We start from the raw sequence: 21924 nt of genomic DNA on the forward strand, positions 1-21924 counted from the left end.
ATTCTAACAGCATATGTTGTAGATCAGCTAGCTCTCCACATAAACATTTATCATTATCTACAAGTCCTATTTCTCTTTTGTAGACTGGAGTCAGACAGTGATTACTTCTTATTCGACAAATAGTTTTGATAAAGCCTCTGTTGGAAACTTGATTAAACCATGTCTTAATGGGAAGTGTAGGCTGGATTTTTTTGTAATAATTTCCTTTGTCTGAATTATTGTATTGTTCCTGCCATTTCGTCCGTTTGATAGATCTCATAATAGAAATTATGTCTCCCATAGGAAGTTGATAAGTATGCAGAGTGGATTCCTTCGTTGTTGATTTTTTAGCCAGATCATCTACTATTTCGTTGTTTTTTATACCAATGTGTGTTTTTATCCAACACAATATTATATTTTTGCCCGATTTCAAAGCTTCACTGTTCATTGCTATGATGTCACTGATGATATAATTTTCTGCAAAATTATGTACATTATATTTCAATATCTTTACAATGCTTTGGCAGTCTGTAAATATAACATAATTGAGTTCTTTTTGATTAATACATATTTCGTATGCTTCTTTGATTGCAATGAGTTCAGCTGTGAAAATTGTCATTTTATCAGGTAATCTGTTGTTTATTTTTATACTTTTTTGTGGGTAATATATAACATATCCAACTTTTCCTTCCATTTTTGAACCATCCGTATATAATTTCTGATAATTCCCCCAGTTTTTTTGTACACACTGAAGGTGGTCTATTTTAGTAAGGAAGTCTGTCGCACGAATATTACTTAAATGACAGTTAACTGGAGATAAATAATCTTCATAAGTTAGCTTTCGAGACGAGCTTTGTTCTATTTGGTGTATGTCGCCAATGGAATTAGAAACGTTGAGGAAGCTTTCCACAACTAAAAGCAGTTTCTTTTTTTCCCAGTAATAATGAGTTAGGTATGAGGTGGTTAAATGAACAATTTTATTTAATAGCAGTTTATCGTTAACCGCTGTTTTAACTATAAATTTCTCACTTAGGTATTCCCTGCGTAATGAAAGTGGAGGTTCATTAAGCTCACATTCCATGACCAATATAGGTGTGCTACGAAGATAACCAGTGCATAACCTAAGTGCCTTATTTTTGATCCTCTCGATTTTTTGGAGTACAGAGTTTGATGCTGAGCCATAAAAAATAGATCCATAGTCTAAGATTGATCTTATCAAATTTCTGTATAGTAATATTGATATGTTTGGATCAGCTCCCCAGTTACTGACACTTACACATACACAGTCTTCATGATATTCATTGCATTTTCCATTCTTCATAATATGTAATTTGTGTGTTCTTTCCAATTTAATTTGGAGTCTAAAAATACGCCAAGAAATTTTATTGAAGTTTTATAAGGAATACTAGTATTATCAAATTGTAGATGGCTTTGAGGAACATATCGTTTTTTAGTAAAGGTAACAATGGTTGATTTACTCTCTGATATTGTTAAGTTATTATCGGTCGCCCATTTTTTTATAATATTCAATGTCAATTTAAGGTAGTTATTACATCTATCTATTGACTTATTTTCTGCATATATCGCAACATCATCAGCGTACTGTAGGATTTTTATGTGTTGAGGAAGTTTAGTTTCTAAGTCAGCAGTATACAGTATATATAATATAGGACTTAGGATGCTACCCTGAGGTAGTCCCAAAGATGTGTATCGGGAGTTAGATTGATCTCCTTTTAATCTAACGTGAACTGCTCGATTAATGTATAAGTTAATGATGTTCCATGTTACTATCTCGGGTATTCCTATTTCCAACATTTTCGCGTATAGTATGTGAAGATTAACGTTGTCGTAAGCCCCTTTTATATCTAAGAACAAAGCACTAACTGCTTTCTTATAAGTAAAGGAACTATAAATGTCTATTAAAAAGTGGCAGAGGCTATCTTGTGTGGATTTACCTTTTCTAAAACCAAACTGACTTCTTGGTAATAGGTCGTTATTTTCTAGCCAAAATTCCAGACGGTTTTTAATAAGTCTCTCATATGTTTTTAGTATACAGGAAGCCAGACCGATTGGACGGTAAGAATCCCAATTCTTTGATGATTTTCCTGTTTTTAAAACCGGGATAATAGTGTAAACGTGCCAATCGTCAGGAATCTTTATGCGGCGCATCCAAATTTCATTATATATATTTAGTAGTGCAGCCTTACCAATTCTTGAAAGATTTGATAGCATCGAGTAATGGATATTATCGGCACCTGGTGCTGAATTTGAGTTTTCCTTCAACGCAAAGTTTAGTTCAGTGGCAGAAAATGGTTTGACTAGGAAACGGATTGGTTCTGGATAGTCGTACAGAGCATTTAGTTGTAAATCAGGAATTACTAATTCTGCAGACGGAGGTGTGATATTTTGATGAAACTCTTCTATCCACGAAGCTTCCGATAGTATAACAGGGACTTTGTTCATTGTTTTTCTATTTTTTATTCGGTTAACTTTTGACCATACATCTTTAATAGGGATAATAATTCTATAAAAGAACCTATTTAGGGATCCGACATAATCTCTCCAGCTATTTCTTTTAGTTTGTTTAGTGATCTTCTTGACATGTGCATCATCTTTTTTATACTTAAGTAGGTTTTCATGGTTTGGATTTTCTTTGAATATACAAAAACTTTCCTGTCTTCTTCTGACTGCTTCTTCACATTCTAAATCCCACCAGTATTTTCCTCTAGAAGTCGGTTTTTTATTTTAAATTTGGGGATGCAGTAGGATGCAGTTGTATTTATATTGTGCAAAATTTGTTCATAAGAATTTATATCTTTAAATTGAGAGAATACATCTTCCGAATACTGTTCATATAATTTCCAGTCGGCATTCTTTAAATTTCACTTTTGTGAATATGGATTATATGTATGAGTTGGTTGATCCTCTAACTCTACTCTTATAGGTGTATGGTCTGAACCAAATAGGTCTTGAAGTGTTTTCCAAGTGATCAGGTGGTTTAAGTCAGGAGTACAAATGGTCAGGTCTATTGCCGATTTCGAGAAGTTCCTAAAGAAAGTAGGAGAGCCATCATTTTTGAATATTAAATTATTATCGTCTATACAGTCCATTAAGATTTTACCTTTCATATCTGTTTGGTTGTCTAGGCCCCAGGCAATGTGGTGAGCATTAAGGGGGTATGTAAACGCCTCAGTCAAAATGGTTGTTGATCATACGAACTAACGTTTAACAATTTCTTTCAGTAGATGGCAGCACGTATATATATTCGAACATTTTAATTACGACGAATTTTAATTATATTAACGACGGCGTTGTTGCCATTGCCAAGTACTAAATAGAACTTATGATCGTTACCGATCGATCGGTACCGTTCGCCTTCAATCGTACTTGTATTGTATTTATAAGGCTTGTTCCAACTAGCGGTCAAACCAGTCAGAAACTATCAGCGAATAGTCGACCAATACGAGTAGAGGGGATAGCACTTATGACTGCATTATGTTCTCGCACTGGCCAACTGTTTGCTGACGATTTCTGACTAGTTTGACTGTTGGTTGGAACAGACCTATTGATGAGGGTGTTTAATTATTTACCTGGAAATGGTAAATTCTTACTAATAGATAGCATTGTATAACTAGACAAATTTTTATCTTTTTTTAAACAATGGTGATAGATACAAAACGTTTCATTTGGAAATATTTTATCACTTATTGTATTTAGATTATATTTGTAATATTTGTCTTCAGAAGACAATTATTAATTCTTTACCTGGTCAAAAATATTTATTTTAAACTGATAAAGAAATTTGCAATTGTTTGAAATACAAGTAGTAAATTAGTAAATATATACATTGAATCACGCTTTTTGCTCTAAATTTTAAATAATCGCTTGGATTAACATGAAATTTGGCATACACATAGGTAACATGTCAACCAAGAAAAGTGATAGTGTGCCGATGTAAGATTTTGCCCTGAGGGTGAGTTTTACCCCATCTCAGGGGTGAAAAAATATACGTTCAAAATATATCTGAAAATGGATAAACTGACTAATTCTAAGCAACTTTTGTTCTATAGAATTTTTTCACTAAATTAATATTCGAGTTATTTGCGAGTAAAAAACACGTTTTTAGGTGGCTTTTACAAATAACTCAAAAAGTAAGTATTTTATCCGAAAAAACATTCTTAACAAAAATATGTAGCTTCTAAAAAAGTATAAAAAAAATGGTGTATTACACTTTAATCCCGCGTACCAAAAAAAGTTGATTAATAGCAAGCTGAAAATTTGTTAATAGCTTAACGGTGTCTAGTCGAACAAACTTTGATGTACGGGAGGGAACACTGTAACAGGGGAACTTCGTAACAGGGGGTTACGAAAACGTCCCAGGTATTTTGTCGGACAGAACATCCAATTGATTTGTTACCCTTTCATTAAACTCTCACTGCTATTACTATATTACTAACCGACTTGATTACTGTCATTTGACATGTTCTTCGTGTTCCACTCATTAAAATACCCAGTTCTTGATAAACACCAGTCTGATTTTTACATGAAAGTTTAATGAAATGCTAACAAATCAATTGGAAGTTCTGTCCGACAAAATACATGAAACGTTTTCGTAGTCTAACGTTCCAAATTTTTAAGCTGTTCCACAAATAAAACTTCCCCTGTTCCAGTGTTCCCATACATCAAAGTTTGTCCGACTAGACACCGTTAAGCTATTAACAAATTTTCAGCTTGCTATTAATCAACTTTTTTTAGGTACGCGGGATCCAAGTCTATATATGTATGAACTCTATGGACCCAGTTGAAACAAAGTTGTAGCTAATGAAAAATAGTTTCATATCCGCCAAATTTCAAAGTGAATATTTCAACGTGAAATAACCAAAAAATGATGCACTTTTTTGGGGAAAACTCATTACAACTTTCTTAAAGTGTTTAAAAAATATTTATTTTTTTAAGTTTGTAGCATTAAAACTAAGCAAATGCTCAAAATATAGTTGGTCCCTTTTCTTTGGTCAAAAACCTCGGGAAAATCACCTCCTAATTATCATCTTAAATCAAATCAATCGCAACCACTTTACAAGTTACTTTCTATCTATCTTTGAGCCCTAGGACCGGTATTTTATGTCCTGGTTAGCTAATCGGGGTTTAATCGGGACAGAAAACTACCTCTTAGGGTCTCTTGCGTTGTCCTCCTCCTCCTAAGTGGATTGCTGTTCTCTATTGAGGTTGGCGATCAATATGGCAAATTTCTCTCTGTTCTGAGCTTGATGGATTAAGTCATTCCCTGTTGTGTGGGTCCAATCTCTGATGTTTCGGAGCCAGGATTTTTTCTTTCTTCCTATACCCCTTTTACCTTCGATTTTGCCTTCTAATATTACCTGAAACTGCTCAAATTTCCTATGGCGCATTATGTGTCCTAGATATGACGTCTTTCTAATTTTGATTGTATTGACCAGATGAGGACGTGTGTTCATTATTTACAGTACTTCTTCATTTGTAGTTTTGCTGGTCCAGCTTATTCTTAGCGTTCGGCGGTACATCCAAATTTCGAATGAATTCAGTTTGTTGACATCATACTGTTTTAATGTCCAGGTCTCACAGCCATATAGTAATAGAGACCACACATAACACTTTAGTGTTCTCAATCTTATTGTGACTGATAGCTTGGGGTTACAGAGCATTAAGCATGTTCATGAAGCCAGATCTTGCTATTTCAATGCGTCTTCTAATTTTTTTGAGTGGTCTAGTCTAGCTGACTGTTTAGCTCTGTGTCCAGGTATATGAAGCTTTGGGAACTCTAAAGGGTGATACCATTGAGTTGTATGTTGGAATGTCAACACGGGAAGTTTTTTTCCTCGGAAAATTTTACATTTTCATCTCATTTCTAATTCTTCTTCTTCATGTGCCTTGTCCGTTGTGGACGTTGGCTATCATCATAGCAATTTTAATTTTGTTTACAGCGTGTCTATAACTCGATCGATGTTAGTCCAAACCATTGGCGTAAGTTTTGAAGCCATGAGTGTCTTCTTCTTCCGGGTCCACGTTTACTCTCTATTTTACCTTATATTATCAGCTGCAGTATACAATATTTATCGTGTCTCATAATATATGACCGAGGTGTTCACGTTTTCGTTTTGTAATTGTGAAAGATATTTCTTTTTGTTTTCCCATTCGGCGCAATACCTCTTCGTTGGTGGTGTGGGTCGTCCAGAATATTTTGAGGATACGTCGGTACACCCACATTTCGAATACCTCTAGCCTTTTCGATAATGTTTCCGTTATTGTCCGGGTCTCTGCTCCATACAACAAGACTGGAAATACATAGCATTTTAGCAGCCATATTTTTAGTGAGACAGATATGTCGCAATGATTGAATATATTTCTCATGTTAAATGTAGCTCTGGCATTTTCAATTCTACATCGTATTTCGGTTGTTTGATCCCGTTTCGAGTTGACGACTGTTCCAAGGTATACATATAATTCTACGTGTTAAATTGGTTTTTTATTTTCAATTGTCTGGCAGGTTGTTGAGTTTTGCTCACCACTGTCCGTTTTTGTTTTATTTATGTTGAAGGTTAAATTCTCTTTTTTCACTCGCTCTTTGTAGGTACCCTGTCCATAAGATGCTGAAGTTCATCAATACTGCCAGCAACCACAATTGTATCGTCTGCATATCGGTTTATCTAATTATTACTCCAGTAAATTTCAATATTTTTTTTCACTTACGGAAATATTTGACATAAATTAATCAATGACTATACAATATTGTTTTGTCTACAATTTTTTTATTAGGATAAGTCCTCAACAAATACTAATGGCCATTGGCATGTGTAATGTGTGTAAAAATGTCGATGTCATCGTCTTTACAAAGAGACGCTAATTGTATCCGAACAATGCATTATTTGCGGCCCTATAAAAATTAAATTTGCCAGAAAGTGAATAAAACTGAAATTGTTTTAGATACGCCCCACATAACATACTAGAGCTTATGTTATCTATGTATTATGCCAAAACTAGTATAATCCCCCCAGTAAACACTTTGAGACATTTTGAGCCTCGTTTAACTTTCAACCATTTGTATAACGACACGGTTTCAAGCATAAAAAATGTATATTTGTATTGTTAAGACACTGTGACGTTATACAATCATGATTGAAAGTCAAACAAGGCCCAAAATGTGTACTGGGAGGGCATGGGGCCACTTTTCTAAACAAAACCGCGTGATTAATCGTATTTCCATGGTTACAAAACTCGTTTTCAATTGTTTGCAGATTTTCTTAAAATCCGGCAAACGCGCATCTGTCGCCATTTAATACATCACTGCTGCCATCTACTAAATGACACGTGAACTCATCTTCTCATCTATTAAATGACAGCGGAACTAATTTATCACTAGAAAAATGCCAACTTATTGCTGTAATATGAACAAAATCCCCAGATTGCAGCTTCTAACAATAATTTTTACCTTTAGGTACAGTTAATTTAAAAATTATGGCAGTACGGGCAATGAAATTTTGTTTAAAATAAAGCTTTTTGCATAGTTAATCGTTTCTGATAGTTATTTTCTACCCAAGTTCAAAAATTATTATGCAAAACGAATTTTTACAGCAAGTTACTACGTAGTTATGACATGGACTCCTTTAAGTACAGTTAAAAAAAATATACTGCTTTCTTTGGAAATTTTAACTAGATACTATTAAAGTAGAAAGTCTACAGTTCACGTACATACCCCTAAGTTGAAGATTGGTTTTGAAATAGTGACGGTAACTGTACCTAAAAACTATATAAATTTTAACATTGTGTCATACCACCTTAAGGTCACCTCCTATAGTAAATGGTCTTTCTATAGATGTTATGAAATTGTTCCATTGTTGTAACAATAACTTGGTTCCTGGGGGAACATATATAGATATAAATGTGACAGTATATGACTTAAACTTTATTTTTATTGCTACTTTATTGACGTTTATTAAATTTACTTTCATGGTGACTTCCTCATAATATAGGTTTGAATTTATTAAAATTGCTGAGCCACCGCCAACAGTTACTGAAAAGCGGTCGTCTCTGACAATATTGTACCCGTGAAAGTTATAATACTTTTCTGGTTTAAATCTAGTTTCTGATAATAATGCGATATCAACTTTCTGGTCTTCTAATAGGTGGATAAGGTTTTCTGAGTTAGCCGATCTACAATTCCATTGACAAATTACCAATCTATTCATTATTATATAAGAGAGAACTTAAAACTGATTGAATTGAATTTACTAGAACTGATTTTTCTGGAATTTCAAAATTTTTGTGATTTATATTAGAGATAATACTTGTAACTATATTTGATATTAATTCTGTTAATTCTCTTGATGGTTCATGTATTTTAGATCCTTGTTCTGGATTAAATGTAGATTGATACGAAGAAGAGGTGATAATACCACCAGGTCTGTTGGACATGGGGTTTAACTTTATTATTTTTTGATGTTCCTTTGTTACTTGGTCTGGTGAGAAAGAGATAGGTCGTTTGTATTTTGGTGGTTTTATTATTAGATATCTATTTGAAACTGAAGGTAGAGCGAACTGATTGGAAGATGTTTGAGATGTGGACAATTGAGTAAAGGAATATGAAGAGGATGGTGCATTCATATTAGGAGTTTGATGAGAATTTATTGAGGAATTATTGGCTGCTATAGATGCATAAGTTATCTTAGGAAAGAGTTTAATTGTTTCCTTAAAAGACAAGCTGTTTTCAGACATATAATGTTTTATTTTCTTTTGGCGATCAAATTCTGGGCATATCTCCCATTCATTAGTGAAGTGTTCACCTTCACAGGATAGACATTTTTTGTTAAACGATGATAAAGAACAAGAATCGGAAAGGTGAGATTCATGACACTTAAAACAGCGAGGATTACTTTTACACTGCTTACTCATGTGGCCATACCTATAGCAGTGGTAACAGATAATTACCTTTTGCTGGTATTTTTCAACAGTGTGTAAGACATGATTAATTACTACATACTTTGGTATATTCTGGCATTTAAAAGACACAATAACTGATTTTGTTGGTTTAAATATTACTTTGTCATCTGCTACTATTTTTCTTGTTATTCGTTTCACATACTCAACCGAGAATTTGCAATGGTGATCAAATTCCTTTATTCTATTTTTAAGATATTCTTCCGATATATCTGAATCTATATCCCTTACTACACCTAGTTTAAACAATTGAAATTTTGGAATGTATGCGGTCAGATTTTTTTGAATAATGAATTTGGAAGTAACTAAAGTATTTGCGCTACTATAATTTTTAAATGAGACCCTAACTCGGTTGCGTCCGATTGAGTCAATTTTTTTTATATAATTGTCAATTTCTGGATGTAACGTAAATAGGATTTCGCCTATTTTAACAGCGTTTAATTTTTCTGTAAAATTTAAACTGGAGTTTCAATGAAAATGTAAAAAGGTCCTAAATCAGTTTTTTCGTATAAATAAACAGGTCTGGTTTTTTCTGGTTGATCTGAGTTTACTAAAGTATTTTGTTTTTCATTAGTATTGTTGTTAAGATTAATACTACTACTTATCTTATTTTGAGGCTGGTTGTGTAGAAATCCATTTAAATCTTGTAAATCACAGCTACTATCCATCGAATTCTCAATATCAGGCGGTTCGCCTCCACTAGATGACTCCATAGAGGAGTTTTCAAGTAACGTTTAACTTATTAACACTTTCAAAATGTAAACTAAATAAGGAAAAGTTTAACAAAACTAAACAAACTAAATTAGAACGGTATAAATCAAATAATCCGCCAAAAATTAATATTTTTCGGAGAGATTTCCAAATTTAAATTAACTTTGACAAATATTTTGACGTATGATCGCATATTGAGAGGAACAATGATTGCTAGATTCGTTCCATGTTCGTCCCCATTGTTTATTCATCATTTTTAACGATTGCGCATATGTATATTTGGATTAGAAGGATTATGTTCGGTTAACGATCTATGTGTGATGGCTTTTTTGCTAATGAATCAATATGTTCATTACAGGTGATACCTATGTGTGCTTTAACCCATAGGAAATGCTCTTATCTTCGTTTTTTATAGATTTCATAAAATATTGTTCAAATTTTAAAGATATGGTTTTTTAAATTATGACTTGGAAATATTATTGTCTGAGTAGCTGGCAGTACGGAAAGTGAGCCAGGAACAATTACTGCAGACTTACTTTCTGTATTTATAAAATATAATAAAGCTTCATAAATTGCAATTTCTTCAGCGCTAAATATTGAGAAAGCATTATTTATTTTATAAATTTTTCTGTATTGATTGATGGAACATAAAAGGCACATCCAGTGCCAAACGTTGACTTCGACGCATCTATGTAGACAATTATAGACTCCGAAAAAACATCCGAGATACTTCTTAAGATGTTATGACAGATAGCTGCATTTTCATGATAACTTGGCATAATTACTTTTACCAAATGTAATATAGAAGAAAAATCTTTAAAGTCTAAGATTTCGTCTGGATTTAAACTAACATCAAAGTTTGACATACTGCGAAAAGCTTCACAAAGTGAAGGTGAATTCTTGTGATTCCAATATTTGTTCGTCAAATCTGCTTGATTTAGTTTGCTTAGCCCGACCACACATCAAAGAAACATGAAACGTAAATTACGTTTCATGGAAATAAACTACTGCTAAACAAATATACGTCCGGCTATTTATGAGACTCTCCGAAAATAAAAATGTGTCATGAGCATGAATCACACTCGTTTCATTGATAGGCGGATTTTTTTAGCAGTGTTGTAGTTTCATGAAACATGTTTTTCGTTTCATGTTTCATGTTTTTCGTTTCATGTTTCTTTGGTGTGCGGCTTGGCTTATTAAACGCTTTTATTTAGTTCAATAGTTTGCGTCAAATCTTTAGACGTTAATTTGACTGCCTTTTCTTTAATGCAAGTGAATGAAAATTTGCAGAAATATGCATTCGCGGGAACAATACACGAATAGTCAATAAAAATATTTTTTTCATGTTTATTAATTGTTTAAATAAAAAAAAACGATTTTAATGGAAGACGCTTAAATTCTCTTGTTTTTTACAATGTAAAAGCTTGAAACTTTTACGGATTGTATAGCTAATGATATGAACAATACATAATTTCACGTTCATTTCACTTTTTACGTTCATTGTTTACGTTATGCTTCATTAATAAACAATAAAGTTTCAAATTTTTTGCCGATTCCGACTACTTTTCATGTTAGTACATCATTATTATGTTTTATACATATTTTAATAAACATGACGATATATTTTAATGTTTGAAAAGTGTAAGACTAAAAAGTAAAAAATAAAAAAATATGAAAAAAAATTTTTAAGAAACGCTTTTCTTTAGTTACGAGTGACTAAAATTAAAAATATTATAAAAAAATCAACTAAAAAGCAAAAAATAAAAAAAAATTGAAAAAATCTAACACATTCGTTAAAGAAAAGCGTGGGGCGAAAACCGTTTATTCGATGAACACGCGCTACGCTTTTCTTTGGCAAATGTGTTAGATTTTTTCAATTTTTTTTTATTTTTTGCTTTTTAGTTGATTTTTTTATAATATTTTTAATTTTAGTCACTCGTAACTAAAGAAAAGCGTTGCTTAAAATTTTTTTTTTCATATTTTTTTATTTTTATATGAAGGTAAGGATCTTTATGTAATTTTATAATCCATTTTTTACTTAGATATTCTCTTTTATATTTCAGTGGCATTTCTAAAGCTTTGACATGTAACGCATTAATTGGAGTTGATTTCATAGCACCTAAACAACTCCTTAGAACTATTTTGTATTACGTCGATTCTGCTTAGGACCCGATCAGATGCAGAACCATACAGTATACAACCATAATCTATGATTGATCTTAAATATGCTTTGTAGAAAAGTACTGATGTTTTAACATCTGCTCCCCACCACGCTTTTGAAATTGATTTTAGAAAATTTATTCCTTGATTACATTTTTTGTTTAGCATAAACTCAATATGTGATTTCCATGTTAGTTTTCGGTCAAGTATCATCCGTAAATATTTGATAGAAGTTTGGAGACTATACTCGTGATTGCTTAATAATTGTAATTTATCAATATTTGGTAAGTTGTGCCGCGTGAAATTGTAAACACTCGATTTGTTTGTGGACATTTCAAATTTATTTTGTTGGAACCAATTGTTTGACAAGTTGTGCATTTTACCTAATGTTTGTTCTGTATATAATTATCATATTTTTTTTGAAGAACAGTATACAAGGAAATCGTCAGCATATTGTATAATCTTCAAAATGTACTTCTGAATTTGGCTATTATGTAGATCAGCAGTGTACAAATTAAGTAACAAAGGGCTCATTACTGATTCTTGGAGCAGTCCCAAGTTACTGTATCGTGGACCTATGAGACCAGTATTATGTGCTCTGAGATATATCTTTTTACATGAGTAAAAATTATATATTGTTTCTGCTAGTTGAGCTGGTATTTGGAAATTTTTGACTAATTTTTAAACTAAAATATCTAGACACACTCTATCATATGCACCCTCTATGTCCATACATATTGCAAGTAAATTATTGTTGTCTGTAAATATGTTTTATATATCTACCACTAATGTTGAAAGGTGGTCTAAAATACTTCTTCCTTTTCTGTACCCAAATTGAAAGTTGGGAAGTAATTTATTTTTTTCTAACCACCATTAAAATCTCTGTTTTATCATTCGTTCGACTGTTTTAAGAAGGCGTAACATAAGAGATATAGGTCTATATAATTGTGCCAAGTTGCAAGTTTTACCTGGTTTCAGTATTGGTATAATAATGACATCTTGAAATTGAGGAACTAAACTCCCATTATTGACCATCTCATTGAATATTTCCAACAGCAAGAGTTTAGCTATTTTTGGGAGGTGTTGTATCATGACCCTACCAGTAAATTGTTCTACCGGAAAATAAACTCTATTAAAACCTATATAGTTGGGTAGATATAGCGGTAGCGGGTAGATACTCTTTTATGTTCCCGGTGGAAGATAGATCTACTTCAGGGATGCGACCCTGCCCACGTGAGCCATAATTATCTCCCAATCTCCTGGTACCTGGCAGAAATTATGTCCTAAACCCATTCTCCCACCTAATTACCAAAGTTTTCCTTTCCATATCCTACTCTGTCAGACAGAAGCATCAGAACCAAAATAGAGCGTAAGGGAAATGATCCTGGATCGGTCTATTATTGGATACTGGAGCTGTTAAAATAACCGAACGATTGCCGGTATAAGTAATCACCCACTTGTTGGTCAACAGCTACGGGTGGAAGAACCGACACGTGGTAGGGCACTTCATTGCCCTGGAGTCGAGAAATTAACTCCGAAGGCGGAAGAGCTAAATTAGTCAACGGCATTGAGATGTGGAAAGCCACGGGATGGCTACCACATTAAAGATCCGCGTGGATATCCTTAGTAAAAATCATCATGGACCCACTAATTGATAATTTACTTAATGATCATGGAGATCGGAATCTAAGATCCGGCAGGGGAGGACAATCCGATTTAGACGACAGGGCCTCTCAGGTCGTCATCAAGGTAAATCCCTGTCAAACAAATAAGAATAACTCTATAGCATTGAAAATTGGAACATGGAACGTAAGAAGTTTATACCAATCAGGCAAACTCGATAACGCTGTGTCGGAAATGTGCAGAATGAAGATTAACATACTGGGCCTTAGCGATATACAATGGCCTGGATCAGGAAAATGTAACACCAGAAATGGAACACTGTATTATTCCGGAAACAGCGACCCCAATCACAAACAGGGAGTTGGAATTATAGTTGATATCAATTCTCGGAAAGCCGTTTGTAACTTTGTTCCTTACTCTGATCGAGTATTAATGCTGTCTCTCAACTCTCATTTAAATCGTAAAATAGATATAATCCAAGTATATGCACCCACTGCAGACAAGGATGAAGATACCATAGAGGCCTTCTACGAACAAATTGGCAATGTCTTAAAGCTAACTAAAAGACATGACATAAATATTATAATGGGCGATTTGAACGCTAAAGTTGGTCAAGGAGAAGTGGAGAATTGTGTGGGGCGATATGGACTCGGGGAAAGAAATGAACGTGGCGATAGGCTTGTTGATTTCTGTATCAATGAGGAACTCATAATTGCAAATATCTTGTTCAAACTTCTTAAACGTAGACTATATACATGGAAGTCACCAGCTGACAATAACAACAAAATAGTCAGAAATCAAATAGATTATATTATCGTCAACAGAAGATATAGAAATTCTATAATATCATCTAAAACTTATCCAGGAGCGGACATATCCTCCGATCACAACCCGGTTGTTTTGTCTATGAGAGTGAAACTAAAGAGCCCTAGCTCCAATAAAATCATGGATACAAGGCGGCTCAAACAAGACAAGACCTATGCGGACACGAAATTTAAAATAAACGAGAACTTAAGAAAAGTCAAAGAAGATAGTGCGGCAACTCTGACTGTTGACCAAAAATGGGGAAAAATTCAACATGCCTTAGTATCAGTTGGAAAAGAAACCCTCAAACCACTTGGAGAAAAAACAAAATCTTGGATGACAGTAGAAATTCTTGAACTTATGGAAGAACGAAGAAAACATAAAACAAAAGACCCGAATAAATACAAAGAAATTCAGAAAAACATCAGAAATAAAATTCGAGAGGCAAAAGAGAGGTGGCTCTCCGACAGATGCAAAGAAAGAGAAGACCTGGATAAAAAGTATGACAGTTTTAATTTACACAAAAAAATCAAAGAAATGACAGGTTCTAGAAAAAGCACAAGAACGAATACCCTTAAAAATGATAAAGGGGATATTATTACTGAGGTGAAGGAGATATTGTGTCAATGGACCAATTACGTCCAACAACTCTTTAATGGTGAAAGAGGAGAACTCTCATTAGAAATCACAGAGGATACCGGACCACCAATATTAAGAGACGAAGTCATCTATGCCATTAAAAACACGAAAGAGGGTAAAGCTACTGGACCAGATGATGTGCCCATCGAATTATTAAAACTTATTGATGAAGATGGTATTGATGTAATGGTTGAACTCTTTAATCTAATATATCAGACTGCCACAATCCCCAAACAATGGCTGCAATCGACCTTTGTAGCAATTCCCAAAAAGTCAAGTGCAATAACCTGCTCGGATCACAGAACAATATCTTTAATGAGTCACACACTTAAAACATTTTTGAAAATAATACACAGTAGAATTGTTAAAACTCTCGAATATGAAATCAGTGACACACAATTTGGCTTTAGAAATGGTATGAGCACACGAGATGCTTTGTTCGGCTTGAATGTGCTGACCCAGAGATGCATGGACATGAATCAGGATATGTACTTATGTTTTGTAGACTTTGAAAAGGCATTTGATAAAGTTCAACATAAAAAGCTTGTAGATATATTAAAAAGCAAAAATATTGACAGTCGTGACATGAAAATTATATCTAATATATATTGGAATCAAACTGCCAAGGTAAGAGTTGACAACCAGGACACCCAAAACATCAAAATACAGAGAGGAGTCCGTCAGGGTTGCGTGCTGTCTCTACTACTTTTCAATGTCTACAGTGAAGCGGTATTTCAAGAAGCGCTCTCAAATTCAATAGAAGGTATATCTATCAATGGAGAAGTTTTGAACAACTTACGTTTTGCAGACGATACAGTAATAATAACAGATAACAACAGTGATTTACAGAACGTAATGCAACGCCTTAATGAACGCTGTCATGAGTACGGACTGAAGATGAATTTAAAGAAAACTAAATGCATGATCATAACTAAATCAGCACACGTAAACATCCAATTAACTATTGAAGATACTGTGATTGAGAGTGTGGATAACTACAAATACTTAGGAACATGGATAAGCACGTATTGAAATAGCACGTGCATCATTCATTAAACTTAAAAAGTTTCTTTTTTGTCGGGATATAAGGTTAGAACTACGCCTAAGGATGCTTCGATGTTACGTGTTCTCTACTCTTCTTTATGGCTTGGAAGCGTGGACGTTGAAACAAGTCCATTTGAATAAGTTGGCCGCCTTTGAATTTTGGTGTTATAGAAGAATCCTACGAATATCATGGATTCAAAGAATGTCGAACGTGGAAGTAACTAGAAGGATAGGAAATCAACCGGAAATAATACTAACTATCAAAAGACGCAAACTTGAGTACTTGGGACATGTGATGAGAGGGCAAAAATACTCATTTTTACAGCTTATTATGCAAGTCAAAATCCGAGGAAAGCGAAATGTGGGAATACGAAGAACATCCTGGCTTAAGAACTTACGGGAATGGTTCGAATGCAGTAGTGCAGAGATATTTAGAGCGGCAGTCAACAGGCTCCGCATTGCCATGATGATTTCCAACCTTCGATAGAAGATGGAACTTAAAGAAGAAGAGTTGTGTAGAATATTACCCTCAAAGGTGACAACTATAGTTTTTATCTACGTATTCAGATTTTTCTTCTTTTTGGACTCTACGCTTTGTCCTATAAATATTTAAAACTTTGGAAGTAGATTCAATGTTTTCCATAAGATAATTAATGTCGAATTGGGTGTCTACATCCCTTACAAGCCCTTTGTCTTCCAACAAGTGATTTGGAATGTAAGCTCTTAAATTTTGAGCCTTTAATAATTTATTTTTAACAAGATAATTAGCTTCTAAATGTGATGGCAGCAAAACTTTTATACGATTACGGCCAATGCTTTTTATCTCTTTAATATGTGTAAGTTTCAGCGTTTTAAATAATAAGCGACCTGTCGTCATAGGATGCAATCTAGACAAACTAATTTCATTCCCAATTTTTTCAATGTAAACCCAAATACATATTATCTAAATTGTACTTATCTGAGACCAAGTTGAAACATTTAATATCCTTTTGGTTTTCTATCGGAAAAGTAGCACTAGGTTGAAAACTATTATTTTCCTTTACACTATTTTCACTATTCACATTCTGTCTTTCGTCTGAGAGGACGTTCCTAATGAACTTTGTTTCCCCATAATGGGGGAAACAATTTGATCTGTTTATTTAAAAATTCACTTTACTATAAAATGTTATTAAATATTTAACGAGTTTTTAATAATTCAACAAAACTTGATAGCAATCTGGTTCTCTCTTTAAACGATAGCGTGTCCGATCAGTAAAGGTACACATGGAATTGTTTAAATGATTTAAAAAGACAGTTTTCTTCATGAAATAATCTTACCGAATTACTCTCGAGCTCTTAAAAATTATCGATTTGTTTTGCCCTCGTGACACTTTGACATAATTTCACTCCCCTTCTGGTCGTGAAATTAAAACTGTCAAAGTGTCACTCCGGATACAAATCGACAATGTTAGAGTTCTATGATTATAAGTGATTTGTATGGTTTGTGATCCGCTAATTCCAGTTTGCCCTAGCACGTCAAGTTTTTTTACAAATTGAATATTTATCTATTTTTCCCGAGCGTATTAAAGAGATAAAAGAGGTGCATATAAAATGTTCAAAAGTGTGTATATTATTCTAAAGATTTAATTTTTTAATTCAAATGAGCTTGTGGATTTACCTAAAATAGTTTCTAGTGTGAAACTGCTCTTGGTATATTTTCGTTTAAAAATTTTATCTGGAATATCCCCTCGCTGTAACATAGTCTACTGTTATTTTTATATTCACCATTTGCGTTCATACGGGTAATATGGCTCAAATTTCACCAAATTTCATTAGCATATCTCAATAGGTTTTAGTACAATGAAAAAATCGTTTGTTTATAAGAAGAATTTTAACACCGCGTATGTCGTAAACGAAGCATTTGCAGACATACGTTTATGAAGTCATTTCTTTTCCACAAAACAGGCCTGTTCTTTGGAGTCTGTTCCTACTGTCTCACAAAAAATGATGAAATTTGGAGCAAAGATGAAGACGCCATTATGTGACCAAATTCTGTGGCTAGTTTCAACTACTTAGATCTGGAGTTTAACCTGATGATGGTCTGACAAGACCAAAAACGTTTGTGATGTGCTTTTTGATGCACTTTGATTTCAACTTAGATCATTTTTAGAAAAAAATTTTAATAAAGGTATATACCAGCTACAGAGGAAGAGATTTTACTTCTTAAGTAACATTAATAATAATTTTTTTAACCGATAAACAAAAGAAAGAAATTTGCGATAAAATGGTGGCGTGAAAATAAGTCGAAATCTCATAAAATAGTGATATACATAAGTACTTACCTAAACAAGAATTTCTTTGTGGAATACTGTAAAATCCCCAGTTATAATCGCTCATCATTAAAGCTTTGTAACTGATCCCAGTAACGTCGGTAATATTATTCCCATAGTCACCAGCTTCCAGGAGCAAAATTTTCCATCCAGAAATTTCAGATAGACGGTTTGCTAATAGAGTTCCAGTAGATCCTGCTCCGACAATAATGAAATCATACTCTACTCCACAATCTAAAAGAATTTTATTCCTTATTTATTTTTATTTGCGTTTTAGATAGGTTTCATAAAACTATTATTTTAGATCCAGATTCCATTTGTAAATAGGAAACAAGGCAGACTGGACTAATTAGATTAAAGGCAGAAGCATATTTGTCTGACCCGATGCAATACCCTTAGGGTGGCAGTGAATAAAATTAAGATAGCTATGACGGTAACCAACATTCTGAAAGTACATGGTAGAAGAAGATGTAACGAGACAAGGAAGAAGATGCAAGACAAAGGAAGAAGAAGATGAAACGCGACACAATTTAGACCGATGCGACGGATATCTGGATACAGTTTTACATAAGTGGCTGATCTGTATACTCTAAATTTATTCGGATCACCGCTGATTGTTCCAATACAGATTATCTATTATTTTTAAGTCTCTTCCCTCAATCCCTGTCCTTTTCAGCACTTTCATCATTTGTTAATGCCCGACTCTATCGAAAGCCTTCTTATAGTCAATCCGGCATGCAAACAGATCACAGCTGACATCTCTATATTTCTGAAACAATAACTACACGTTAAATAAAGCCTCCCTCGTACCAACGGCAGCGTTTACAAATCCAAACTGATTGGGTGAAATTTGTTCCTCACATTTCCAGTAAATTCTTTTGTGGATGACTTTTAAGAACAGGTTCAGCAGATGGATGATTAGGTTTATGGACCTAAAGTCTTGACAAACTTATGCCCCTGGTATTTTGGGCAATGGTACGAACTCAGATTTGAGCCACTCTGCTGCTATTTGCTGACTTAAAGCAATAAACGGGGTCAATTCACAGCAGTGTCTGTGCCTGTTTAAGCGTACTCCAAACGAGTTTCTACGTTGTTCAATAACCGCCGAAAAAAACATGATTTTACTGGTACATACCAGAACCCAAGAAACAGGGGACACAGTGGACGTCACGACTCTGAAGAGGGCGAAGACTGTCCAATCGACCGAAAAGGTGATGGCCAACATTTTCTTGGGTTCACAAGGTATGATCTATATCAACTTCCAAAGGAAAAGGGCAACGGCCAAAGGGCTTTACTATGTCGCATTATTGGCCCCAGCCGACGCTGAATTGCAGAAAAAAAAACAGCTCCAATTCGGGAATAAAAAAGTACCTTTCTACCATGACAACGACATCGGCTCACACTTCCACTGTCGCCATGGCCAAATTGGTCACAATGGACTACGAACTGCTGTCCCATTTACCGTGTTCTCCAGATTTGGCGCCATACGACTTCTTTTTTTTACAAGCTTGAAAATGTCACTCGCTGGGTAGAAATTTAAATCGAATAAAAAGTTCGTCACCTTTACGGAATGGTTACTTTGCTGACCTTGAGACAACATATTTTTCAGACGGGTTAAAAAAGGTAGATCATCGCTGGGTCAGGTGTATCGAGCTAAAAGGAGACTACGTTCAGAAATTCAATATTTTTAAGACCAGTCGAAATTCATTCGAATTCAGGTCTCAAATTCATTCTTTTTAAGACCAGTCGATAACTCTGACCTAATCCAAACAATCAATAGTATCAAAAGCAAATAATCCTATAGTACTGATGTATATAACTATCTATAAAATTTTTCTCTAATCTCACAGAAAGTGTGTTGGAAATCCTCGTCTCACTAATTAATGATTCCTTCGAAACAGGTAAATTTCCAGACCAGATTATAGTGGAATTTTCAAGTTGAGAGCGGATCAGAGAACAGTATAAATTTCTCAGCGAGGAAATGTTATAAAATCCCTTGTATGCCTCTTAATAAACCCTAGCTACCTAAGAGCCTTATTACAAATAAAATCAATATGCAAATTAAACGATAAGTCTCTCTGAAAAATGACACCAAGATCCTTGACGCTAGTGACCCTCTCACTCAAAAAACCATCCAAATTGTAATCAAAATCTACCATTTCCACTGATCCATGAAACTGTATAACCTGACACTTGTCAGGATTATTGACTAATATGTTATTATTACACCAATTCGCAAATAAGTCGAGATATTTCTGTAGTCTAGCACAATCAGAGTAATCCCGAACAGAACGAAACAACTGTATGTCATCGGCATATGCCAACACTTCGCAGTCAGTTAATGATTTAGTTGCATCGTCAATAAAATCTGCAAACAATAAAGGTCGCACAAGTCCCAAGTGGACCCCTGAGGCACTCCTGAGAGTTGAAAATACTCATTAGAAGTGAAACCATTCAGATTGACACATAAAGACCTGTCCCGCATGTAAGTTTTCAACCAGCGAAGAAGTTTACCACTCACACCAAAACCTTCCAATTTATGCAATAAAAGGCAATGATCTACCTTATCGATCGCTTTGGACAGATCAGTATAAATGGAATGCACCTGTAAACCGTCCACGAAAGCATTTACAATATGATCCGTGTAAAGAAGAAGGTTGGTTGAAATAGAACGGCCAGGCAGAAAACCATGTTGAGCGGTATGTAGTTGATTTTTCAAATTATTTGTCAAGAAATCAGTTACCAGGGCTTCAAAAATCTTAGGAATGGCAGAAAGAATGGTTATGGAACGATAATTAGAAACAAATGACATATCACCAGATTTGTGTATGGGTTTCACATAGGATTTCTTAAACTGTGATGGAAAATGGCCATCTGCAAGGGATCTGTTAAACATAAGCCATAATGGCCTACACAAAGAAAATGAACAATTTCTTAAAAACAAGTTCGATATCATACCAGGGCCAGGGCCTTTACTAGTATCAATATTATCCAAGCAGTCCAAAACTTTAGTTATTTTAACAGTAAAAGAGTGAATAAAGCAACGATTGCTATCAGATGGATCAACCCAGTCATCAGGGTAAGATGTGAAAATATTATAGAGAGTGCTGAAGAAGGTGGCGAAAGCATCAACAATTGACTGATGCTCATTATAGACAGAATTATCCAACTTCATACAACCAGGAATACCAAAATTACCATAGAATTAACCAACCTCCAAAACGGTATTTTCATTAAGTAATTCCTGAGTACTTAAAACAAACTCCGCATAACAATCTCTACTTATTTGCTTACACAATGCTCTCAGAGTACAGAAATCGTCATAATCATCACAACAACCTGTCTTTTTAAATCTGGCGTGATAGGATTTTTTTCAATGAGACAAGATGCTTCAATTCGCCATCAAACCATATAGGAAATGTGCTATTCCTGACAGTGATTGAAGAAACATACTGGTTTATAAAACCATATATAACATGATACAAGGCATCCACACATTCTTCCGCATTCAAGTTCGAAAATAAGTAATCGAAGTTCATCGATAGAAACGCGCTATTTAAACTCTCGTACTCCTCATGTAAGAAATCGTATCACGCCTCACTCCCACTCATGCCATCAGGTGCATCCAGAGACATTTCTATGGTAAGTGCAGGATGATAGCGATCACATAGAACCAGAACATCAT

The 21924-nt window shown here is 34.3% G+C and overlaps 1 protein-coding gene across 1 annotated transcript in view; it reads right to left on the minus strand.

Annotated features, from left to right (window-relative positions):
- The window catches only part of LOC126884312 (glucose dehydrogenase [FAD, quinone]-like), a 53616-nt gene that overhangs the window by 25550 nt on the left and 6142 nt on the right, over window positions 1–21924 (minus strand). The window contains exon 2 of the mRNA XM_050650250.1: window positions 18252–18473. Within this exon, the coding sequence (XP_050506207.1) occupies window positions 18252–18473 (222 nt within the window). The remainder of the gene's footprint in view (window positions 1–18251; window positions 18474–21924) is intronic.

The sequence above is a fragment of the Diabrotica virgifera genome, chromosome 5 (assembly GCF_917563875.1).
Source record: "Diabrotica virgifera virgifera chromosome 5, PGI_DIABVI_V3a".
Lineage (NCBI taxonomy): Eukaryota > Metazoa > Arthropoda > Insecta > Coleoptera > Chrysomelidae > Diabrotica > Diabrotica virgifera.